Source organism: Cricetulus griseus, chromosome 6, assembly GCF_003668045.3.
Source record: "Cricetulus griseus strain 17A/GY chromosome 6, alternate assembly CriGri-PICRH-1.0, whole genome shotgun sequence".
In the NCBI taxonomy this organism is placed as follows: Eukaryota; Metazoa; Chordata; class Mammalia; order Rodentia; family Cricetidae; genus Cricetulus; species Cricetulus griseus.
The window spans coordinates 3689360-3716032 of NC_048599.1; the positions used below are offsets into that span (position 1 = coordinate 3689360).

Below are 26673 nucleotides of genomic sequence, written 5' to 3' on the forward strand. Positions count from 1 at the left end.
CCAAAATTTACAGTTTGGGGAAAAGGGAGGCACCAGGAACTGTAAATAGTAAAGAAAAGCCTGAAGCTAAGTGGAATAAATGGAGTGGTGACCTCAGAGCAAGACCCCACCCAACCAACCTTCCAACTTATAAAAAGGAAAGAAAAGCTTAGGCCTGTGTGTGGTGGGGCACACTTTGAATCCCCACACTGAGAAGGAAGAGGAAGAGGCTGGCAGATCTCTAAGTTTAAGGCCAATCTGGTCTAAAGAGCCAAGTTCCAAAACAGCCAAGCTTAGGCAATGAAGGAAACCATTGAAAACAGGGAGCTGGTGAAATGTATTTGAATGAGGGAGCTATGTTCCTGTACCAGCAAACGGCAGAACTTTTGTTAGCTTCAGCCATATGGGTCAGGTTTTGGTGAAAGATACAAATGAGGGATTATGGAATCTTGCTTACAGACTAAGGAAAACCACTTAGGCCAGGAGTGTGTCAGGGGTATTCCTGCATGGAGGCCCAGGGAGGCTATTGTGTGAAGCTGTGAAAGTGAAACCTAGATTTCCTTGGCGAGCCCAAGATGTTGGTGATGTCAGAGGTGTGAGATACCAGCTGAGAGAGCTGAAGACTAGGGATGGACCCAGCCCAAGTCAACAAAACTGGAAGGAGTTAGAAATCTGAAGAGGGTTTTGACAACAGACAGGGAGATACAGAGTTTGGAGTTTGCTCAGCTTGCTTTGGTCCTCACTGTGGTCTCTTTCCTCCCTGTTGGAATGGTAATATATATCCTGTGTGCCATTATATGTTGGAAGTATGTGATTTGCTTTTTTATTTGGTTTTACAGAGGGATATAATTAATAGATTACCATGAGTCTCTGAAGAGACTGAGCTTTGGATAGTTAAATGGTTGAGACTGTTAAAGACTATGGATGGAGATTTTTGAAGTTGGATTGAATACATTTTTGCATTATGTTATGGCTACAAGCCTGTGGGGGCCAGGGAGTGGATTGTGGTCTTTTGAATGAAAATGGCCCCCATATGGTTATAGAGAGTGGCATCATTTGGAGGGATTAGGATATGTGGCCTTGTTGAGTGTATATCGCCTTGTTGGTAGAAGTGTGTCACTGCAGGTGGGTTTTGAGGTTTCAGAAGGTTACTCCTTTCTGTTCCTAAATAGACCTAACAGACACAGAATATCTCCATGGAAGTAAAATTGAGCACATACTCTGATACAAAGCAAGACTGACAAATACAAGAAAATTGACTACCACTGATTAAAGCTGGATATCAGAAATGTAGAAAGCTTACAAACTCATGGAAATGGAACAACTCACTACTGAATGAAGAATGGTCAAGACAGAAATTAAGAAAGAAATGGCTTTCTAGAATTGAATGAAAATGAAAATGCAACATACCAAACTAATGGTACAGAGTGAAGGCAGTTCTAAGAGGCAAGTCCAAAGAGCACTAAGTGCCTACATTAGAAAAAAAAAGTGCAATCTTTGTTTTGTTTTTGAAGACAGGGTTTCTCTGTATTGTTTTGGAGCCTGTCCTGGAACTCGCTCTGTAGACTAGGCTGGCCTCGAACTCACAGAGATCCTCCTGTCTCTGCCTCTGCCTCTGCCTCCCGAGTACTGGAATTAAAGGTGTACACCACCAATGCCTGGTGCAAAATGGAGCAAACTTATACCAGTAACTTTGGAGCATACATGGAAAGCTCTAGAAGAAAAAAATTAATCACACCCAAAAGGACTAGATAGCAAGAAACAATCAAATTCAGGGTTGAATCAGTAAAATTGAAACAATAGCTAGTATCCACTTGTTGGGAGTACAAACTTATGTATCCACCATGGAAATCAATGTGGCAGTTCCTTGGGAAGATTAGAATCTCAAGACCTAGGTATGTCCCTCTTGGGCATATACCCAAAGGATGCTTCATCCTATCACAGACATACTTAACTGTGCTCATTGCTATTCTATTCATAATAGTCAAGTTGAAAACAATCTAGATGTCCCTCAACAGAAGAATGAATTAAACAAAGTGTTGTGGTACATTTACATAGTGAGATATGTAGTGAATATCAATCATTAAAAAAAAATCATGAAATTCACAGGTAAATGGACAGAACTAAGAAAAATCATACTGAGTGAAGTAACCCAGACTCAGAAAGACAAATATTGTATGTATTAGCTGTTAAGTTAATAGTAAGCAAGCTACAATTGGTATATCCACAGTGGTTATGGTATAGAGGAAGAGACTAAGGGGAACAGATTTTTCTAGTTAAGGGAAATGGAATAGACATTCTCTTTCAAGTCGTGTGGGGTAGAACAGGAAGATCAAGCAGGGAAGGGAAGAGGAAGACTAAGAAGGGACTAGGGAGAGACAGCTACAATTAAGGGGCATTTGAGGAATAGTATGGAAATGTAATACAATATAAGCTTCCTAAATTATATACATATATGAAAGCAATCTAAATGAACTCTCCTAATAATGGGACAAAGAGCGCCAACTGAACATCTCTTCTTACCAAATGAAGCTTCGAGTACCAGGAATGAGTTCCATTTAGTGGAGTTGTTTACCAAAAAGTTTCCATGGTAACACACAAACAATCCAGGTGTTGCCAAGGCTATAGGTTGCTCTCTACAAACCGATGACAAGGCCCTATTTCTGGAGACACCACCTGTATAACTTACTGAATATAAACAAGTCAAGCCTGATACCTACCTAGAGCCTTCAGTCTTGTGGGCTAGTGTTCTTGGTACTGGAAGGTACTCTGCACGCTAACAAAGGAGAAACATAAACACCAACGGAGCTACAAACCCTTCTATTTACAATGAATGTGTTAGTGCAATGGTGGCACAAAGCTTCTTTGAATAACCAACCAATATCTGATTTGACTTAAGGCCCACATCACAAGATAGAACCCATACCCCCAATGTTGCTTGGGTGACCAAGATCCTGAGAATGGATACCCTTAGAGACCCCTAGGGGTAAAACCAAATACTACTGTTCTACTAAAGGAACATTAGCAATAAAATGGCTCCTAATAACATTCTGTTAAATATCTGTGCCTTGCTCAGCCATCATCACAGAGGAGCTTCCTCCTGCAGCAAATAGAAACAAAGACAGAGACCCACAGCCAGACTGTATATAGAGCGAGAGACCTTGGAACACTCAGCCCTAAATAGGATATTTCCATAAAATACTCTCCCCTCAGGTCTCAGGGAACCCTGTGAAAGACAAGGCAGAAAGTGTTAGAACTAGAGGGAATGGAAGACACCAGGGAGATGAGGCCTTCTAAATGTAACAGGACCAATGCACATTTAACTTAACAAACTGAGGCGACATGTATAGGGCCTGCATGGGTCTGTTTCAGATATGGTTCTAGAACTTAAAAGAGAAAGATAAGTGTGCCCCCATCCCTAACCCAGAAGCTATGTCCAGTTGGATAACCACTTCAAATGAAGATTTAGTCTTCTCCAATGGAGTTTCACTGGGGATACAAACTACTTTTAAGAGTAGGACACATGCCTAGTAGTAGATGGCCAACAGAAAACAAAGGAATCTTTGAAGGTTCATTGTCTCTAACTATAGTATCAGGGCTTTCTCTTCTGTTATATATATATAATATATATATATATATATATATATGTATGTATTATAGTATTATATATGTTATATACATATATAATTTTTAATATATATATGATTTCAATCTTAAAATAAATTTTAATACTGAATTTTGCTGGCAAGTTTTGAAGTTATTTACATCCTAACCTATTTCCCCTCCCTTTCCTCCTTCAAGCCCCTCATCCTCCATTTCTATTCAGAAAAGGGCTGGCCTCCCATGGATATCAACAAAACATGGGGTATCAGGTTACAGTGAGACTAATAAGCACCTTCCCATGTATTAAGGCTGAGCAAGGAAAGCCAGTATGAAGAATAGGTTCCAAAAGCCAGCAAAAGAGAGATAGGCCCTGTTCCCACTGTAGGAGACACACAAGAGGACCAACTACACAACTGTAACATACATGCAGAGGTTATCCGTTCAGTCTCTGTGAACTCCAGGTTAATTGATTCTGTGGATTTTCTTCTAGTGTCCTTAACAACTCCAGCTCCTACAATCCTTTCTCTCCTTCCAGAGGATTCCCCAAGCTCCACCTGGCTGTGGATCTCTGCATCTGTTTCCATCAGTTGCTTGGTGAAACCTCTCTGATAACAGTTGGGCTAGGTACCAGTCTATGAGTATAGCAGATATTAGCCATCATTACATTGACTTTTTTTGCCAGATATGTTTGGTTCTATCCTAGCTCTGGATCCTGGTGGGCTCCCTCTCATGGTATGGGTCTCAGGCTGGACCAGTTATTTATTAGCCACGTCCACAGTCTCTGTGCCACCCTTATCCCAGTGTATCCTATAGGCAGGACAGACTATAGGTCAAAAGTTATGTGGCTAGGTTGGAGTCCCAATCCCTCCACTGTAAGTCTTGCCTGGTCACAGGAGATGGCCAATTCAGGCTACATATCTGCTATTGCTAAGAGTCTTAGCTGATGTCATCCTTGTAAATTCGTAAGAGTTTCCCTTGCACTAGATTTCTACCTTACTCTGATATGTCCCCTTTTCCAGTCATCTCTTTCAGTACTCTGTCCTCCATTCCCCCACCTGATTCCTCATGTTCCCACTCCAGTCTGACCACAAAAATCTATTTCCCCTTCCCAGAGTGATCCAAGCTTCTCCCCTAGAATCCTCCTCTTTTACCTAGCCGCTCTGGGTCTGTGGATTGTAGCCTGGTTTATTCTTTACAGGTAATATCTACTTATAAGTGAATACATACTATGCTTGCCTTTCTGGGTCTGGGTTAGTTACCTTATTCAGGAGTTTTTCTAGTTCATCCATCTGCCTTCAGATTTCATGATGATACTGGTTTTCAAAGCTGAGTAATACTCCATTGTATAAATGTACCACATTTTATTTATCCATTCTTCCATTGATGGACATCTAGGTTTCCTGTTTCTTGCTATTATGAATAAAGCTGCTGTGAACATAGCTGAGCAAGTGTCCTTATGGTGGGATGGAGTGTTCTTAGGTTACATGACCAGTAGTAGTATATCTGGGTCTTGAGGTAGATTGATTCACAATTTTCTGAGAAGCTGACATGATTTCCAAAGAAACCATTACACATTTGCACTTCCACCAACAATGGAGGAGTGTTCCCCCATTCCACGTCCTCTCCGGCATGAGCTGTCACTTGTGTTTTTGATCTTCACCATTCTGACAGGTGTAAGATGGAATCTGAGTAGTTTTGAATTGTGTTTCCCTGATGGCTAGGATGGCTTGAACATTTAAGTGTTTCTTAGCCATTTGAAATTCTTCTGTTGAGAATTCTGTTTAGATCTGTACCCCATTTTTAAAGCATTCTTTATATATTTTAGAAATTAGCCCCATACGTTGGATGTTGGATTGCTGAAGACCTTTTCCTATTATGTAGCCTGCAGTTTTGTCCTATTGACAGTGTCTTTTGCGTTACAGAAGCTCTTCAGTTTCATGAGGGCCCATTTATTCTTTTATCATATATTTTTTAAAATTTTCTGTTTTTTTTGCACTAACCTTATAGGTAATTTGCATATATATTAAGGCTTCCAGTTTTGTGTTTCTAAATGATATTCCTGAGTGTGCAAATGAGTGGATCTTTTTCTGGGGCTCTTTTTCCTTCTGTTTGTTTTTGTCCTACTCCAATGTGTTGGTTTTCATTTACTCTTATTGTATTTTATTATTATACTTTAGAAGCCTGTTCATTTTCAAAGAAGAGAAACGGTGCAGATCTGGATGGGAGGGGAGGTGTGGAGGCTCTGGGAAGAGTAGAGGGAAGGGAAACTATTATCAAGATTAATGAGAAAGATCTTCTATAAAACAGTTTCTCCTTTGGTAAATCTATTTAAATGTGTCTTCTTACTAATCAAGATCACCTAAATATTAAGTGAAAGTGATCACTTATTTCTCTCTATTTAAAACTCTTTTCTGCAATCATGTTTTAAGCTGTCTGTCATATCTCAGTGAATTTACATTGTATTTCATATTTTTAAAAATACCAGAAAAGATCTGTTCAGATTTGACATGTGGGCTACAGTTTATAGACCCTCCATATTTAGGAGGGAGTATTAGTTGTTGTGCACTTTTGTCCCTCAACTAGAAATAATTGTGATTATAGTCCCAACACTTGAGAACCTGAGGTGGAAGAACACTTTGAATCTAGGAGAGGCCAAGATGAGCAATAGAGTAAGACCCCCATCTCAGAAAGGCAAAAGCTTTCCTTTGTTCTTCCACAGAAATAGTAAGCCCCTGCTCAATGGAAGAGGTAAAACTTTAAGTAGTTATTACAGACCTACTAAAAATGAATGGTCTTTGTAGATAATGACTGACATTTCTTGCCTGGATTGCAATCTGCTGCCTTGCTGGGGTAGTTCTACTCATTCTCAATCAGCTGGAGGCTAATACCTGTACTAGATATATATGCATGGAAAGGAGACAAAACAGAAAAATAACATAATTAGGTAGAAACATAAACACCAGACTGCGCATTACTATACTGATCTGCATACTGCCACATCCTAATACCACACCAACTTAGTAGACCAGCTTGGCCTTTGAATTCATGGGTGACTATAAGGTTTTCCTATAGCTTTTAATTCCGTACCAAATTTTCTAAATAATTTTGCTAAATCTGCCTCAGTACTAGGTATGAAATTCTAATTGCTAGAATAGATTTCTTCAGCCATTTTATCAACTTCATCTACCCTGTAAACAGTTACCTAATCATTTACTGTACATGATGGGTACACTTACGTTTCTTGGCATATTCAAGCATTGGAGTAAGAATAAGAATTAAAGAATTCTGGGCAAAAAAACACAGGAAATTAATGTCAACAAAACTAACATGAAATGTAAAAACAGTAAGATGCTGTTTTCTAAACCATGCTTTGCACACACTATGAATTCCCAGACAAAAATAGAAAGAATGGGGTATCGTGTACTCATCAGGCACTAGAATTGTACCAATGTATTGCATTTCTGTGGAAAAATATCATATTTCATTTAGAAGGGATAATGTGTAACATGTATTTAATAATAGCATTTAGGCATCTGTAGGAATAAAATAGACACCACTTTCAGATTTATTATTGATGACATAATAACTTTTAAATTTTGTTTTAAAACTTTTAAAAATTGTTTACATTTTCAGGTTAAAGACCTTTAAAATATTTTTGTTGATCTGAATTTTGATTGTTCTGAACATAAAACTTGTTCTCACAGAACCATGACTGCTACCTTCCTATTGCTTATTGTATTCCTATTATCATGATCTGTGCATAGAAGAGAAGTTGGGAATAATTTACAGATATTGGCTTTTTGAAAACATTAGCATATACTGGCTTATTTGCCTATTTTTGGTTGCTCCATTAAAAATAACAGTAAATGAGTACTGAGAAGATGGAGGATGAATTTGGGGTTTTGTTTTGGTTTTAGGTTTGTTTATGATGCAGTCTTACATAGTTAAGGCTGGCTTGAACCCATGATCTTCTTGTCAACCCCAAGGAACTGTATTTACACAAGTAAACCACCCTGATGCCCATATTTTTAATGGGCTTGAATTTGCTTCTGGCTGTAGATTTGTAGCTAAAACCTGACTTGCTTAGTACATGTGACAGTAAGCTTAAGCCTGTAGTTACTTTAAATCTCCACAAGATGGACCTCTTGATCTTAGGTGGTCTTTGCCCTCTTGATTTAATGATCCAAAAATTACTCAAGCAAGAAAACTTTTAAATTCCTTAAATTTTCAAAAATTATCTTAAAGTCACAGATTTTTTAAGTAAAGTTTTGTAAGCTTTTTAAGACTAGTATTACTTGCATTAATTTTTTTGCTTTGTTTCACAAAAATAGCAAATGGTTTGTGGAGTTGACTCATAGAACCTCACTCCTCAAAGCCACTAGTTATAAAGAATTCCAAGGCAATAGAAATACTTTTCTTAAGCCGCTGGATTTGAATATAAATTTTGTCATAGGTGACCCAATATGTGTATCACTGTGCCTGTATAGTTGTAAATTACTCTGTATAGTATGTATCTCTAATTTTGAAGGTACTTGGCAAATGTTATATACTTAGTCACTGTGGAATTAAGTTGATGTAGTTGGTAAACATACTTAATTCACATTTATCTGTCAATCCTTCTAGTTCCCTTTACAACACTCCTAGGAAGATGAAACACAGCAGAAGTACAGCTAGAGGATAGTTATGATTAGTAAAACCAAAATGGTCCAAGTTGGGTACTTTTGCCAAAACCTTCATTAATACTAAATTTTCTATTAGTTTTAGTTATCTTGTAACTTTTGAGGTTAACTAAACCTGAATCATTCTTTGGAATATCCTATAAATTACTTTAAAATTTTATTAGTCATAGCTATGGGACTTGACTGGAACAGAGACCTAAAGGTTTCTGTGTCTACCAGGTCACCTCTACAAGGGCTCCACTTGGCTCTGCTCCAAGCAGTCATCTGTCCAGGGTAAGTGAGTACAGTTTCTAGAAGAGCAGCAGATTCCCCTTTGAACAGAGAGATTGAAATTTCAAGGTTTTTTTTGTTTTGTTTGAAACTTTGACCTGTTCACTTTTTAAATTGAGCAACATACAAAATAGGAGCTGCTAATGTGTATCTTGAAATAGCAAAGAAAGCATGCTTTGATGTTAGCTGGCCACAAATGAGGCATCAATGGACTCTTCCATATGCAAGTATCCTACATGCCTGTGAAATCCAGGTATGGCTTCCAGTTACAAAGACTTTAATCACACACAACATAGAAGAGGTAAAGCTAGAACCTTTCTGCTGTCATTTATTTAAAAACTAATTCAACTAATAGAATGTTTGCTAGTATCAGGACTGATCACAGATCTCTTTGGCCAGAGCACTACCACAAATGTCAAGGAAGTTTCATAGACAACAGGGTCCACAAGCAGTCTTTTAAAGAGCTTGGAGAGCAGTGAGGTGTGGTAGATGTGAATTTATGCAGGACACTTGGTTAGTCCTAGTGTTATTTAGCTAACACACTGAATGCTGAGAATGCACTGGGTTCATGCCAGCATCTTAGCTATTTTACCTCATTTAGACATTACAGGAAGCACTGAGATCATCCTAGAAAGCAAGGCACTTGCTTGGAAGAGCATAAAACCTAGATTTGATTGTAGGTCTCCGAGCTTTGAGATCATGCTGCAAGCCATTATTTCCTGTTAGCCAGTAAAATGGGCAGAAGGAAAGGAAGGCTTCTTTTGAATGATTTAAAAGCAAAAAACAAAAACAACAAGAACAATAACAACAACAACAAAACACAACTAATGTGTCGGGGATTGTTAACTAGCTCACTTTCGGAGTAAACTACTATTCCAAATCTCCATTCATCTAAACTGTTTTTAATAGGGTTTTGACAATGCAGGCAAATAAAAACTCTTCTTAAAGAGGGCATCGATTTTCATGTTGGTAGGATTTCCAGTTATTTCCAGTAAATTGCTTCCAGATTAAATGTACTCAATACTCCTTCATAAATTTTCAGTTAACTTGAAAAAAAAAAGGTAACTAGCTTTTCAAGGCATGAACCTTTATATATTTTAACAGAATCTATAGAGGAACAAAGTTGGAATTTTCTTTCATGTATTTAGATACTTAAGGATCAAAGGTGTTAAGAATTGACTTGTTTTTTTCACAGTTCCCAGCTACATCTCATCCCAACCCCAAGAAAATGAAAGCCTGGGTTCATTTCCTGCAATAAGTAGTCATTTAATTAAAGAACAAAAGTAACAGGAGTCAAAATGTTGGAGCTGTATTTTTTTGTTAGACATCATATAAAAAAGAGAAAGTATAGTACAGTAAATCACTCTATAACATGAACTTAGTTTTCAAATCATCAGGATAAAAATGTCTTTTCAACAAAATACCGAATGACACTGGGTCACATGTCCCTCATGGCGGAGGCTGGGAATGTGAGCCTGCACATGCATGTCGCCCATCCTCCAGACACTGCAGGACTGTAAGACAAACAAGGTTTCTTCTGGGAGAGTTACTCTAGGCCTTAAGTGACCCCAACAGTTCACACTCTTCAGACACCACACAAGGGAGTGTGTCCTCTGGGTTGCTCCTCTTTTAAGTGAGCGATCAGGATTGCGCCTCTGTGTGATTCTGCTCTTCTCACAAACACAGCAGTTAGTCTTGAGGAAAGTTCCCTGATGAATGTTCAGTGTTGGTATCAAAAATTAAACACAAATTCTTCTCAGAAGAAAATCTCTATGGCCTGTGGAATCTAGAAATGATTTTAAAAATTAGACATTTCTAACAGTTAAATCTGTCAGAAACAAACAACAACAACAACAAAATTCCATGAACAAATGTACTGCTATTCAAAGTTTCTCAAGTTTATATATAGGATTTCAAGAAGGGAGTTGCTGTAGCTCCTTACGACCAACAACTCCGTGCAAAATCTGTGAATGAGGTTCTCAGCATACACAAAGGTTCTAGGTCTCGGCCTGGGGCGAGCTCCTCTTAAAAATAGCTTCAAATTAGCAACAAGTTCATGGAAATGCTTACTTACAATAAAAAAACTTACATGAGGCTCAAATACTGTGCTGACTTTGTAAAGCTGCTATGAAGTGAATTATTTCCTTACTTTTAGGTTTGGGGGCTCATTTTTTAAAATTCTGTCATTGAAAAGGTTATCAAGAACTTACAGAAACAAAGGTTGATTTCCATACACAGGATTATATATTTCTTTAAAATAAAATGAACATGAAAATGTATTAAAGAATTTTATTAAAGAATTTTATTTCCTAAACTTATATTAAGAATGATAAGAACTAGGCTAATCTGTCCAATATGAGAGGAAACTTTAAAATTTTTGTGTGCATAGTTTTCTTTCTTTCTGTAGCCATAGCCACAGTCAGCTTACAGAGCAAATCTTTTAAATAAGTGTTGTAGCCACTTGGGATCCATCACTGCAGTTGAAGGCAGTGTACAAGAACAGGGTTGCTTTTTCTTTTTCCATTTGGAGTTTGAACATCCTTCAAGGAAGGGGACAATGTGATTGTGTTGGCTAAGTTCTCATGTGCCTCTAAGGACATTGAAAATGTGCACAGCACTCGAAGGAAACAAGTTTTTCTTCCAACTTCTGTGCAATAGAACACCTTACCCTGGCTGACTGCCATGAGCTCCACGAAAGTAGGAGTTTCCTTTGTATATTTCACTGTCACAGCCTCTGCACCTGGATATGCTACACATATATTATCAGAATATGTGCTGAAGAAATGATTGTGCTTTGTGGTTTGGTGAACAATATTAGTATAGGTACAAGAAAATGGAGGGTGATTTCTCAGCAATCTAGATATGGTGAATTCTAAAGTTAATTTTTGTTATTGGAATTAAGTACCTAAGGAAATTTTAAGCTGAGACCAATTTTCTTAAACATAGCAACTATGCACTATTATGTATCCCTTCTCAGCACCAATCCCTACTTTTAATATTTTCCAAGGAAGTGCTGAGTATAAAGCTCCTTGTGGCTAGACACCACGCAGTTCATGCAACAGAAAATTACCTTGTCAAGTGCTTGCTGGATGCGTGTACCTCCATTTCATTACTTTTATACTCATTTAATTCTTTACGAATTGCTGCCTGGAATTTAAAAAGGATAGATTCTCAAGTTAACAAATTACCACCTTTACATATTTTCAACCATTAATATGTGCAGACACTGTGATCAGTAATCAGAAAGGGGGTGCTCCAGTGGCTCAATCTGTTAGTGTATGGTACTTATATAATAATCAGAAAGGAATTAATTTGCTGTGTCATAATGTGCAGATGTCATAATGTCATAATGTGCAAAAGGTTGCAGACAACCCTTCCCACACTAACAAAGGAACCAGTGAATAATAAGATCAGCTTTTGATCATATTGTTATTGGGATATCAGAAAACCCACAGGTCACTGGAACTTTGGGGCATATATTTCTATTTTGTGGTGTGGAAGTAAATGAGCATCTGTTTAGGGCCTCTGGCCTGGCCTCCTTTATCTTCCCTGCATACTCTATCATGACTGTTTCTCAGATGATCCCTTTCAGAGTCTAGGTGAGATGAGGAGAAAACCTTTGAGGTGAGATGGTTTCCTGCATTCAGATAACACTGACTGCTAAAGATATTCTCTTCCTTTGATCACCTAAGCATGTCCAATTCCAGTGTAACAGCATTTCTCCAGGTTGATATAATAACTGAATATTTCTAAGCATTTCTCCAGGTTAATATAATAACTGAATATTTCTAAGCATATGTAAGAATAACTAATTCTGTGGTTATATAATTTTTCTTTTCCAAGAAAGTACTCTGAAAGCTTTCTCTATAATCCTGGACTTATGTCCTACTAGATGATATCATTTGAACATGAACGGTCTCTTACCCTATGTACTTGGGTCATTTTAGTTCCTTTGTACCAACCTTACAAAGTTCTGCAGTTCACACATCCATGGCACTTGGAAATTGCCATTTCTTAGGGGAAACCCTTGCATACATTGTGATGCCTACTCATTGACTATGCCAGGTACCACTTGCACTGATAACCCCAAATGTCTTAATGATACTGCTAGGTGTCCTTCATAACAAAACTGTCCCCCAGCTCAATTCAATCCAAAATTATCTTCATGAAACAAAGTGGATGTAGGAAATAATTTTACCTAGTGGGTCTAAGAAAGCCCCAGCCTGATTATAAGATGTGACACCCCACTCCCCACCGGCAGCACAGAGGCAGTGTACCTTATCTGCTGCTGACAGTCTTGTCCAGGGTTTGTCTGCCCTCCTGTCATAGTCCTGCGCTCTTGCTACTTCCACATAGTCACTGAAGCGGATCAGAATTTTTCTGTCTCTCAATTCATCAACAGTGGGTCTCTGATTAAGCTGAAATAAAAGATGATTATAGTTAGGTACCATATACCACACTTGTTTTCTCATAGTAAGCATATATAATCTATAAACAACTGTGCTTGTGAGTTACCATGAACACATTTTCTAATAGAGTTTAAGAATGTATTAATCCTTGCCTAATTCCTTTCTTCCAACAATTACCTGTCCTGACAGAGCAAATGATCAAGGAGTGGTTGTTGGAATCACTGAATAAATTGCATGTGGTCAGCAATCTGTAATGCTGACTACCACTCTCATGAAGAGCTGGAAGTCTGTACTGGTAGCTCCAAACTCACAGCATTGGCCTGGGTCAGTCAGACAGTCGTGTGAGCATGAGGAAAGGTAGATTTGGGCTTGTGGAGTTACTTCCTAGGCCAACCATTGTAAATCTAACTTGATGTCATACAAACTCTTGATGCTGACATTTTCTATAATCAGAGAGCAACTAGGAATGACAAGTCTAGAAGGGATGTAGTTCTTAGTGTAAAAGAATAATGTTCACTTGCCTTCTGGCAAGGAATTAGAAGTGGTGTTTGGGTGTTATTGCCTTCCCAACTGATTGCTGTTAGGGCCTTACCACCTAGGTTCAGGGCACTGCTTTTGGAGCAGCTTGACCCCATGTTGCCTGGGAAAGCACAAAGTCACAGGATGCCTTGCACTCCCCATCAAAATACTGTAGAAGCTTTCTCTAGTTCACATCAATTTATAAAATTAAAGTCTTTGATTATAATCCTGCGCAGGTTAGTTTTGTCCACTCTACATAAGTTAGGGTCATCTTGGAAGAGGGAATATGAATTGTGGAATTGCCTCCATCAAATTGGCCTGTGAGTATGTTTGTGTGGACATTTTCCTGATGACTGATGTGGGAGGGCTGAGCCCACTATAGGTGGTGCCACCCCTGATCTGTGTAAAAATAATCTGAGAAAGTCAGAAAGCATTTCTTCATGGTCTCTGCATTAGTTCCTGCCTCAGTTTCCCTCAACGATGGACTATGGCTTGGAAATATAAACAAACCCTTCCCAAGGCTGCTTTTGGTCATGGTGTTTAACCCAGAAAACAATCTAGGACAATACCTTTCTTGTTAGTCTTTGCTTGATTTCTCTCCTTTCTTCTTGCTCTGTCTGATCATTCCTTTCTGTGAAAGATTAAAACAGAGATAGAATCAGGTTGAACATTTCTTGTTGCACAAGCAAGCACCAGGTTTCCTATGGCCACTTTGTAGATGGTATCTTTTGACATATCAGTTTTTTTTTTTTTTTTTTGAGTCACTTTCCCAAAAGCTGCTCAGGACATATGCTCATCCTTCCTATACAGGAGAAGTATGTTGTTACTGCTTACTTCTGGGGAGCAGCTGTCTGTTGGTCTTCATTCCACCCTAATATCTAGTCTGTATATTTATATCTAGGAACATAGGGAGCATACAATTGCTATAGCCCAATAACCAAGCACATGTTCATCTCTAAGTCACAGTTTATCTTTTGTACTTCATTTAACAAGTGTATACACCTTTTAGACAGCTAGCATAAAACATGAACTTCAGATTCTGGGCAACATAGTATCAAATGTGAACATACCCACAACCCAGCTGCTTTTTCATTGTTGAAGCATAAATACTTGTTTTTGACAATACCTTCTAAGGTGCTAAAGGCCCTTGGAGTGGCTTTGCCTCTTGAGTTGTGTTCACACTATACTTGGGAGCTAACGGTAGTCCAGCATGTTGAAATTCTGTAGTAATATAAGGCTGGCCCTTGGATGCAGAGAGAAGAATGCAGTCCTATTTCTGGCATTCTGGTTGGACTCAGGTCCCCAACCTTAACAGAATTCCTGCCTGGGAAATAGATCCCAGCCACCAGCACACAGAACAGCAGCACAGCCCATGCTTTCAGCCTAAATCTAACATAATTTTACATTATCTGTACTTAAATGATGCATTTCAAACACTTGTGTATTGGGGAGATTGGGTGTGTGGGCATTTAATGCATCTAACTGTGCTTTCTTTTCTCATTTAAAATTCTTAGAGAATTTTAGAGAAAAACACAATCTTGTTATATGTTTAGTTCTTTAGCCATATGTGGTAATAGAAAATGCATTGTTGTAAGCTATGGTCACAAAGTAGTGAAACAACCAGGAAACCCTGAAACTGTCATCAGGCCAGCCTCGAGAGGTTGGAACTAGAGCATGGAATCAGTTGTGGTTTCTTACAAAGGCCCTGGACAAACCCCAAGTACAGTATCCTTGTGAAAAGATGGCGGAAAAGCGGGATCCCCTATTCCCCCTTAATTGTGAAAATGACAATATTACCACTAGGGGTAGACAACACACCTTGGAGAAGTTATTCCAGAACCTTGGACAGCTCCATGTGCCTCTCCATAGGCACCCAGGAATGTGTGATTACTTTGTATGTGGTGGGTGACTAAGAACTTGGACAGCCAGGAGAGGTGAGCCAGTATTCATGTGTTAAAATGTCACGTTTCCTCGGGGCCTTTAGTTGCCTCACTAGTAAAATGGGGACAACAATACAACTCTCAGATTTTGGCAAGGATTAAGGAACACACTCCAGGTCATGTCTGGCACAGACTGAGTCCAGTCATCATATTCAATTAGGTCACCAATATGTGAAATTCTGAGGGTGTGTCAGATGCACTGACTGTTCATATGTCTTCTTTTTAAGGGGAGAAAACACAAAGTTCAGTCACAAGTGGAACTATATGTACTGTGCATAGCTAGGTGTGCTGCTCTTATTCCATATGTGGTAGCCCAATCCTTGCCACAGAACAGAACAGCACAATATCAAATAGTGGGCTCCTCAGATCCTCCCACTCAGTACATTTGACAAGGTTTCTGGGCTAAGGATAAATCTGGCTTGCTGGCGAAGGCACTGTGTTTACAGTGTGTTGCCATGGCCATCACAAGAAAAATCCACTTCTGTGTGTTGAAGGTGAGTGCAGTCAGTTCCAGCTGCTTACTAGCTTCACTCACCAAGCAGAATCTATTTTTAAGACTGTTTATTTCAGATAGTAACAATTAGAAATACAGGTTACACAGATGGAAGAGAAGACACTGCTATGGATACAAGGATTGGGGTTCTCTTGCTGTCATGATATCACATTGGCATGTCCTAAAACATGGAACTTGCCTTGTTCAAATCTAGACCATAGATTTGAATAGTATCAGTGACATAAGAATGAATTTTAAATAAGTGGCTTTATGTTTTAATATCCAAACATTTGATAACTAAAATATCTTTACTCCTGTGGACTTGATCAAGCATAGTTTCAGCCACAGTCTAGGCAACATAAAGGAATTCCTAATCTTGGTTTTCCCCCAGCAATCTACAAAGGAGGGGATAGCTTTAAGGTTAAAGGCAGTATTGAGGCAAAGACAAAGGGGTGGGTTGAATTGCATGTGCAGATCAAGATTCTGCAGCCTCTCTGGTAGTACCAGGTCAGTCTTGGTGCTGTTACAACTTTGAGAAAGGTGTTCACAAAGAACACCAGGGAAGTGGAGTATGCAGCACAAGGCAAGAGAAAAGCTTAAGAGTCATGCTACTGGATTGACCCAAAGAGCACATATTGTGGAAAACAGTCTGTAAGCCAGATAAGCACTACTCAGGGTACACCTTTGGTGGGTTTGACTACCTTCCATCATCAAATACCATGAAACTTGCATACAGTGGACATTGTTGCTAGACACCTGGGTTCAGTACATTACAATTACACACCTAACTGGACTGGAACCCAAAGTTCTGAGCCACAGAAGTTTCTCTGCTCTAGTGAGCTGTCATTTATTTCTTCCAGGAGGAACAAGCAAGGGGTACAACTCCTGGCTGGGTCTGTGATTTCTAATGCCCATAGGACCCTACTGCAAACTCCCTAGAAGCTCTGCTTGGCACCCAACACACATAGGGTTAATGATCTGTTTCATTTGTTTCCCTGGAGTCTACAGGACCATCTAATAAACCTGAAGATAAGAGCATCTTCAATTATGTTAGAAAGAGCTACTTTTTTATTTTATTTTAGAAGGAGCTTTCTTGGATGCAGCCACTTTGAGGCCTTTTCTTTCAGAATCACTTAGATATTCAGATTTAAGGGAACCCAGCTTTATTCAGTCTGCAGAGCTGGCCTGGGCTATGAGAGCTCAGATTCCTGCAGCAGCCTCAGCACATGTTAGGGAAACCTCTAGAGGAATCACCCGCTACTCACGTTTCAGGATATTTCTTCTCTCCAGCTCCTCCACAGCTGGTCTCTGGCTCAGCCTTCTGCGGAAAAACACTAAGATTATGTTTTGCACCATGGTGGCTTCCTGGAAGTTCTACCCAGGGTCTGTGCAATGAGAGGTGCCTGGCATACACCCCTGAAGTTCAAGATCACCTTCCAAAAGGGAGAAGAGAGTGGACCACTAGAACCTCTTGCTGGCAAAATCAAGTCAGACTTCCATGTAGGAGGGATAGCTGGTCCACAGAGCCAATGCTGAGGAAGTCCTTGTTCCACTCCACATCATCACCTGCCCCCTCCTGCCTTGTGTGTACAGTTCACCCAGCCACATGGATGTTTAAGCAGTGCAGAGATTCATTCAGGAAAGTCTTCTCCCTGCTCTATAGTGTAGGGAGAGGCAGGCAGTGCCACTGCTGGGCTTCAGGCTTCTGGTTGCAGCCATGCCCCCAGATCCTTGCTTCCAGGCATCAGCTCCATTCTCGGCACAAGGAAATCAGCCCAGGAATACAGCCACCTGCCTGCTAGGCTGAGAGGAGCCTCCTCTCCTCTGCCCCACCCAGGGGGAGTGTCTAGGGCCAGCTGAGGGGCCTTGCCTCCCATCAGTGAGCACAGAGCTCTAACACCAATGACAGCTGGGGAATCTCCCAGCTAACTAGGAAGGGAACCGCCTACACATGCGCCTCCCTCCTCCCTTTCTCCCTCTAGCAGCGCAGATGAGTGTGCCAGTGTGCTGTGAGAAGACAAATTACTATTTCCTTTTCAGATGGTCTCTGGTTGGGGGAGTTGGAGGACGCAGCCCAAAAAGTAAAACATCAAAACCCTACAAAACATAAACAAAGGGCTTGTCGGGAGAGGGAGGCATAATTAGACAAAATCAATGCCAAGCTCCAATTATTTTTATCTAAAATAATGGCCTTGCAGAAGCCTTCCTACTTTCGGACCCTCAGCCACTGTAGAGAGCATCAGGGCCAAGGTCCTGAATACTCAGAGCTGGGGGCTATAACATTTTGCCCATGTGAAAATCCTGTCTCCAGAAATGCATCTATTTATAACCCCTGTACTAGCACAAAGACCAGGGCGTAGTGGATGTGCTCCACACTGGAACATGTTTGCTTTGGGCTCACCCAGAGCTTTGTCTTGTAGCTCTTTTAGGGTTTGTGTGTGTGGTGGGGGCTCCACTGTATTCCTAATGTTCCCTGAGATTTGAACCTGGACCCTGACAACTTCTGTCTGGCAGCCAGAGCCAAGACTCTCCCCATCTGTCCTAGGTAATACCTGCCAAACCTGGCCCCTGCTCCCTGCTGCTGTGGCCCTAAACCCTCTCAAAGGACCCTGGACTACCAGTTATGCATCACACACTGCTGAGCATAGAAGGTTTAGGGGTTCGCCATCCAGAGTGAAAGGCAGATAAGAAAATCACCAGCCATTTTACAGTGGTCTGCACACAGGGATAAGGGCTGAGCAGGGCAGGGGAATCTGAGGAAGATACGGTTGCACTGAGACCCTGGTGACAAGAAGGGGGCCTAGCTGCTCACCTGCTGGGCTTGCAGACTACAGGAAGAAGGGGAGACAATGATGACCTGCTGCAGTTAGGCCTAGGAGGCCCTGGAGGACGAGCTACTTGAGTAGACCGCATCTTGATAGCTCTGGGGCTGGGGGGTAACACGGTATAAGGTGTTCTCCCACTCCTTCCAGCCTGCTCAAGAAGCACTCCATTGACAGGGATTGTTCAAGTGGGCGATAGCACCATAGGCAAATGACAGGGCAGTAGAGGAGGGCTTTGGAAAAGGGAAAACAGACCCTGATGATCACAGTTTGTCATTTTCTAGCTGAGTATCTGCAGGCAGGGTACTTGGCTTTTCTGAGCCCTACTTCTCACATGCAAAGAGAACTAACCAGATCTCCAAAGAATTGTATACACGGTCGATACAAAATGGAATTTCATAACATTTACTTAGAAACTTCTCAAGAATGCACTCATGTCAAGAGTGGCCTACCCAAGGACTTTATGATCCTTGTGAAGTCAGGATCTGGACCATCAATGCCTATTTTTTTCTCTGACACAAGTAAATATTTTCTTCACAAAAGCAACCCTAACAGGGTATTGTTCCATGAGATCTCATTATCTGCGTGAAGTGGTCACCTGTGTCAGGCACTTCCTCCTAGCCCCTAATGCCATTCTTCAAGTTTACCACCCAGCAGAAAACAAGCAGAGAGCATAGGAAATTAGTGCATTGGCCTGGGCCTGAAAACAGCCAAACTGCTCAGACTCTCCCTTCTTTCCTGTGTCCAGGACCCTATCTACTGTGCACCACCACACCAAGGCAGCTGAGCTGCCATGAGGCCCCTTGGCTGGTTAGTCTGAGTATCTCACAAGACCAAGCACATCTGGCCCTGGGTAAGTCACAGCCCATCTGCCATGCCCAGGGTGGGTTCCTCTTTCCCATAGTGCTGTACCCATGAGATAATGTGAACATAGCCAGTATGAGCAGCCCATCACTTTGCTTTGAACATTACCACTATTATAATTACAACCTCTGTTATTATTAGCTTTTTAACCAATGTTTATGGAATTAGATGGAGGCATTTTTTGTAAACTGGTATGTGCTGCCCACTCCAAGTACAAAACCCTGGAAAGAGATGGTTCGCAGAGGCTTCTGGCCACCTGAGCTTTAGCTCAAGGAACAGGGCCTGCACCTGAGTTAATGAGGTATCACCCTTGCCTCCACCCCAACCCCAGCATCTGAGACCAGAACAGTATGAGAGCCTGACACCCTTCAGAGGTCTGCATATGGCAAATGGGAAACAAGTGAGACACCTGGTCTCAATTCAGGCTACAGGAGCCCTGGGAACAGGAATCACAGCTGGATCCAAAGCAGGGAGCACCACAGCAGACAGTGGGCAGAAGATGGCAGGGATAGGCAAATCTGACCTTCAAGCCAGGTGGTCAGGCTGAGGCTGGTGGAAATTGAGGTGCACAGACCTTGGCTGCCTATGCAGTGGCCACTCAGGCCATGAGGACATGGACATTTTGTGGGCAGAACCACAGCCTGTGAAAGGAGGGTTGGGCTGAAGAACACCGCCCTTATGGTCGAAGAACTCCCTGAGAGTGGACTTGGCACACCTTGCTGTCAGTCACCCAGAGAGGCAGCAACAGGTATTAGTGAAGGATGACCAGAATGGGTACTGGGTCTTCTCCCATTCCCTGGACTGTAATATCCAGTCTGGACGGGGCTACTGCCTTACTGCCATCATCTTAGGGACAAGGAGTCAGGAAGCAGCAAGAAACTTCCCCAGCAGAAGTGCTCGGGAATCCAAGGAAGCCAGAAGCACAAAGAGGGGTAGAGCAGGCCTGTAGGCATCACAGCTCAGTGGGATGCCTAGCTCATGGTTCTCATTGCCACTGCCCTTTGTGTGGTTTGATGACAATGATTTGCCACCTGAAGCTGACGACCCACAGTCAGGCTTGATGGGGTAGAACCACAGCACCATAGGGCAGAAGTGCCCCCAAGAGGAGAGGGAGGCATCCTGACACACACGAGAGATTTCCCAAAGGCTGCAGGAAACTGAGCTGGGACTTCCAGATCCCAGGTGTCTGTGAGTCCCTGGAGGACAAGGTGTAGGGGAAGCTGTATAACTTGGAGAATGCTACGCCCCCTTTCCCCATTGTTGTCACTTAGGATAGTGTATATACCTAGTTAGGAATAGCTTATGACTTTAGGGTTTAGTTATATTTTACCTTTATACTGTTAAGTTTTAATCCTCTTTTAGACTAAAAGGGGAATTGTAGGGGAAGCTGTAGCCACGCCTTCTTAGGGGCTGGCTACAAGAGTACCTGAGGGCTTGTGAGGGCGTGGTCAGAGTGAGTAGGGGGACTGCGTTTTCGGTTTCGGTTTCTCTCTTTGCTTCTTGCTGTACAGACTACCACCGGCTGGCTGGTTCGCTCTGTAAGTAAGGCTTTTCCCTATTAAATACCCTTATATTTCTACCTGACTCCGTACTGGTAATTTCTTACTATAACAAGGTGCAGGGAAGCTAATAAGACAGTGACCTTCAGTGGCTTTCTGAGGCTGTCAACCTGAAAGTCACCTATAGCCCTGCCATGTGCTATGAATCCAGCCAGGAATGGGCAGTCAGGGCACAGAGAGGAAGAGGTGGCAGAGGGAGATGGTGAACTGGAGTGTGGCGGTAGAGGTGCCAGCACACAGTGGGTGCAACCCCCAGTTGGACACTGAAGGTAAAGGGGGAGCCTGCACCTGTCTGTGGGAGGCTGGCAAGCTTTTGCTCCACTGGTCAGTACCTGGAGTCAGATTACTGACTTGTGAAAATCAGACTCAGCTCTGGCCTGGCCATTGGCTATCAGGGGCCATACTCTCCCCAGCCTGGCCTGTGCTAGCTGAACCCCTTGCTTCACCCACTTAGAGAGCAGAGAGGACCAGCACAGACTGAATGTGGGTAGACACTAGCATTGTGACTGCTGTCCTCTGCTGTGTGAAGCCTTGGTCTCCTCTGCTGGCAGCCTCTCTGTAGGCCTGGAACCATAGGAAGGGCTCCTTCATCAGACAGACACTCAGGTCCTCTGCCTTAGACATACCCTTCCTTCGTCAGACACTCCCAAGCTCTCTCTCAGTCACACCCTCTCCCCTCCCTTCCATCAGACACACCCTCCTCCCTAAGGTACTCATATTCTTCCTTCCTTCCATCCTTCCTTCCCTCCCTCCCTCCCTCCCTCCCTCCCTCCCTCCCTCTTTCCTTCCTTCTTCCCTCCCTCCCTCCCTCTACCCGTCTCTCCCTCCTTACCTCTTTTTCTCTTTCCTTCTTCCCCCTTTCCTTTTAATAAAACTTCTCACTTAAGCTCTACCTGCCTGGCATGTTTGTCCCTCTGTCGTGGTCATCCTCGCCTGCTATGGAATCTGCCAAGGTCCCCCTTGCACTTTATCATGACAGACAGGAGTGATTGCTACCTGGGGACAAAGCTACAGCCATCATGAAAGAACAAACACTGATGACCTGTCCCTCCGAGGATGAGAATGGTGACAAAACTGTTTGTAAATATGATGTATAATTCAAAATCACTAACAAGATTCTGAGTGCTCGCTCTCTCCCTCCCCCCCCTCTCTCTCTCTCCACACACACACACAAACATAGTGTTTGGAATGATAGTTGGGTTGGCCAAGGTACAAAATCTCAATATTTCCCACTTTCAAAATGTACAGCTGTGTGTATGTACCATAAAAACCACCCCAAAATATATCACCAATCCAAAAAGCAAGAACTCAGATTTTGTGGGCCAAAAGGTCTTGGTGCTTTACTTACACATTCCACGACATTATATGTAAATACTGTATGTGTAAGAATGACAGGAACCTCCCTGTGAAAACAGGGCAAGCCTCTGAGATGACTCTCTGGCATGGTGCCTTGTGCACACCCGGCAATGGCAGCTCAGGCCCAGCCAGGAGGCTTGGCTTCAGACCCTGCCATAGCCGACCCAGGAAGAGCCCTGATCTTGTCTGAGCCTCACTACTTCTCCTCACAGAAGGGCCAGTCTGGTATCAGGAGGACCTGGGAAGGTCCATGCAGAAAGCACTCAGCACACACTGCTGTAGGGAGAGACCCCAATACCTGTACCGATGACAGAGGACCAACCAACTGGGCATGGTCACAGGTACGGAGAGGGGTAGGATAAAGGGCAACGAGGAGCCAGGCTCTCTCTCTCTCTCAGGGTTCAGCCAGCTCTTGGAAGCATCTGGGACTGGACTTCTCGGAGTGCCAAATCTGGTTACTGATTCCTTGTGTGAGTATATATTTCCCAATAAATTACCAGTTAATAATCTATCTCAGGTTCCATCTTGTTCCTGATCACATTGCCTGCTACAACTCTCTGCTACAGCCAAGCTCCTGCTTGTCCTTCCTCCCCACATGGTTCCTTCAGGATACCTTCCCCCAGTTACAGTGTTCAAGCCTTAATCTACCGTGTAATTCTAATTCATATACCGCCCATCCATCCGCAGGCAATGTCTTCCCTTCACCTTAGCTCTAAGCTCTCTGTGTATCCATGACTTGTATAAACTTGCAGTTTCCATTACGTTCGCCCATCCTCCTGTATATAAGAAGCACCGTTGAAAGCTGACTCTGGACGATAGGAACCTAACCCCTCTGATGTTTGCTTTTCCTGCTGAACAGTGGGCAGATGCTGCACCCAAGTCTTAGGTTCCCCATCAGGGCCACTGAGACGATGAGGTACAGGCAGCACGCATCAGGCCCTCAGAGGAGAGCAGTCTCCAAGTCCTCCTTGGCACATGGCCTTAGCTACCTGATGCTCAGGGCTAGATGACTACAGGTCCACAGGAAAGTTTGAGAAGCTCAACACACAGTGGGTCTGGCTTACGAAGGGGGCACAGTTACAGCTCTCTAAGAATTGATTCCCAGCTGCCAGTTTCAATGCCATCCTAACCTACACTCCATTCAGGGTCTCACCAGGTCAACTAAGTGTTGGGCCAATATGGAGAGCTTCCTTCCAGAAGAGGCAGATGCTGCCTAGAGACGGCCTGCAGCTGGAGAGCAGATGGCACTGCACCCACAGATCATGCGGCTATTTTGGGAGGTGATCCTGCCCCAAAGCTAGCCCTGAGTCACTGTGAAACTGGGATTCCCCATGAGGGGGCGCAGACACCGCCACTGAGATCCACAACCAGGCAAGTGGAAAGTTCTTTTCACTACTGCCTGCTACCATCAAAGGTGACAGCGCATGGGCCCTGAGTCACAAACCTCTAGGTAACAAGAGTGCAACTAGAGAATGGGGTCAAGAGTCTTCTCCAGGGTGGTTCCAGGGAGTAGGCCCACGTGACAAAAGCAAGGTGCCACAAGGAGACCAGGACTGAACACCCAACAGAGGCCCTAGCCAGCTCCAGACCTAGGAAAGAGTGTGCCCACATTGGAATCCACCCTCTGAGTAGAGGACTCTCCACTCACTGAAGGCTTACCTATGGAGATGCCAGCTGCTATCACACACATACACCACACACACACACACACACACACACACACACACACACATACACACACACCACACCACACACACACCACACACACACCATACACGCAGATGCACAACACACACACATACACACATACACACACATACACATATGCACATACACAAGACATACATACCACACACACATAAACACAGACAGACACACACATACCATACAGACACACACATACACACACACACACACACACACACACACACACACCACACAGACGCACAACACACATACACATGCACACACACACACAGACATACACACCACACACACAACACCCACAGACACACACATACACACACATACACACATGCACACACAGTCATACACACCACACACACATGCACGCACATATACATACACACATACATACACACACACACCACACAGACACACCCACACCCACCCACCCCACCCCTACACACACACACACACACTCACACTCACACAGACACAAATACAGACACACACATACACACAGACACACGCATATACATACACACTCATACACACACACATGCACACACAATACACATACACACACACATACACAGACACATATACATACACACTCACACACATACACATGCATACACATATACACAGACATACGCATACACACACACACACACACACACACACACACACACACACACACACACACACACGGTGATCCTGTCACAGCAGCTGTTTGCTCCAACTTTCTGACACAAGGGTACGTGTGGACGCAGAGCCTCCATTCCCATGTCCAAAGCCAACGTCTCCTCATGCCACCCTTATACCTGCAGCTTGTTCAGTGTCTACTTCCCTGTCTTAGAGTTGGTTCCTACCCAGCAACCTTCTGTTTATAACTGTACTCATTCCCAATACCCCAGGGGTTTCCACATCTGATCACAGTGACAATCACCCTTAGAGAGCTAAGAGCATAAAATGTGCATTTTATGCACAATATGTAAAATAACAACAACAAATGGGTCACAGCATTTCATGCCTGTAATACCACCACTGGGGAAGTGGAGACAGGATGATCCCTGGGGCTTGCTGGCCAGCCAGCCAAGCTGAGTCTGAGCTCTGAATCCAGTGTGAAGCCCTTTCTCAAAGAGAAAAGTAGAAAGAGATTGAGGAAGACATCATGGATCTCTATCCTTCACACACAACACGCACGTACAGGCACGCACCCACACGCACACAATCGATGTCATGTCCTATTCAGAATATGAGGGGAGAAAAGGGAAATTACGTCTCCATAAAATAGCATACATCTTATGCAGGAGCTCAGACACGGCCTCATTAGGAGACAGGGTGAGAATTGCATTGCTACACCTACATAGTCATCAGGATGACACCAGTGGCTAATGCACCAGGTCCCAAGGGCTGCCACCACAGCACAGGGCAGATGCTTCTTGAGACACAGGAAAGATTCTTGGTAAGGTTCTGGACAGAGCAAGGCTCTTTCTTCCCTTCCAGAGCCCTGGTCTTCCAGGAAGCAATCTGTGCTCCATTCATGTTGGTTCATGTGCCACAGCCCACATCCTTGGGACATTCAAGTGGAGGGGGGCAAGTCTTCACTGCTCAGGGGCTGGCCCTTACTCTGCAGGACACTTCCTCCTGGAGTCAGGACAGAATCACTGGAGGAGCCTCCAGCACTGACCCTCCATGACCCTACCCCAGAATCCCCAGAGGCCCCAGGGATAGCTCCTGCCAGTGGCTGCCATGCACCCTTGCCCTGGGCGGCACTTCTCTGCATCTACAGTGAGGACTGGTGACACAGAGTGAGTGGAAGCTTGCATGGGTCCTGGTGCCCTCTGGGCTGCGCTATCAATACTGTGAGGCTTGCTATTTCCACTTACCTGACGCTGTGGCCCACCCACCCTATGTGGGGAAAGGGTGTTTCCAGGATGCCTACAAAAGCTCAGGGAAACTCTCCCCATGCAAGCAAGAGTCAGGGCCCCTGAGGTACTAGGACTACTGAGAGGGTCCTGCTTCCAGTCACATGGCACTCAGGCAGAGGCCAGCAGGCCAAGAACACTTGCCTCTCTAGATGAGTCCCATGCTACCTAAGAGGTATTAATTTGACCGCTCTGCTCCCAATATTCACAACACTAAAATGACAAGTCCCCAGAAACAACGAACCCCAGAGGGACACTAGAGAATGCTCCAGGAGACGCTCACACCCTCAGGAGATGCCTTGAGACAGAGAAAGGAGTAGAGTTAGGGGCACCTGGCTGGGGAAGGACAGGTCACCCATTCTTGGGACCTCACATGTCAGCTGCCCATGGAGAGTTCTTTCTTCTCAGGGAAGAAGAGGCCATTGTTCTAAAGGCCACCTGTCAGGATCTGATTCTGAAGAGAGGGTTGTACCCTGAGGAGGAGAGACAGGAGCACACGTGGCAGAAAGGGAGGGCCAGGGCAGAGAAACTATGAGTGTTACCAGGGGCAGCTACCAAGACAGCAC

At 43.1% G+C, this 26673-nt stretch overlaps 1 protein-coding gene across 1 annotated transcript in view; it reads right to left on the reverse strand.

Moving 5' to 3' along the window:
- Positions 1–11597: 11597 nt before the first annotated feature.
- Positions 11598–26673, reverse strand: part of Phactr3 (phosphatase and actin regulator 3) — a 197777-nt gene continuing 182701 nt past the window's right edge. The window contains exons 9-12 of the mRNA XM_035446563.1: positions 17158–17213; positions 14029–14090; positions 12809–12949; positions 11598–11678 (exon numbers count right to left, since the gene is read on the reverse strand). Coding sequence (XP_035302454.1) covers positions 11598–11678; positions 12809–12949; positions 14029–14090; positions 17158–17213 — 340 coding nt within the window. The remainder of the gene's footprint in view (positions 11679–12808; positions 12950–14028; positions 14091–17157; positions 17214–26673) is intronic.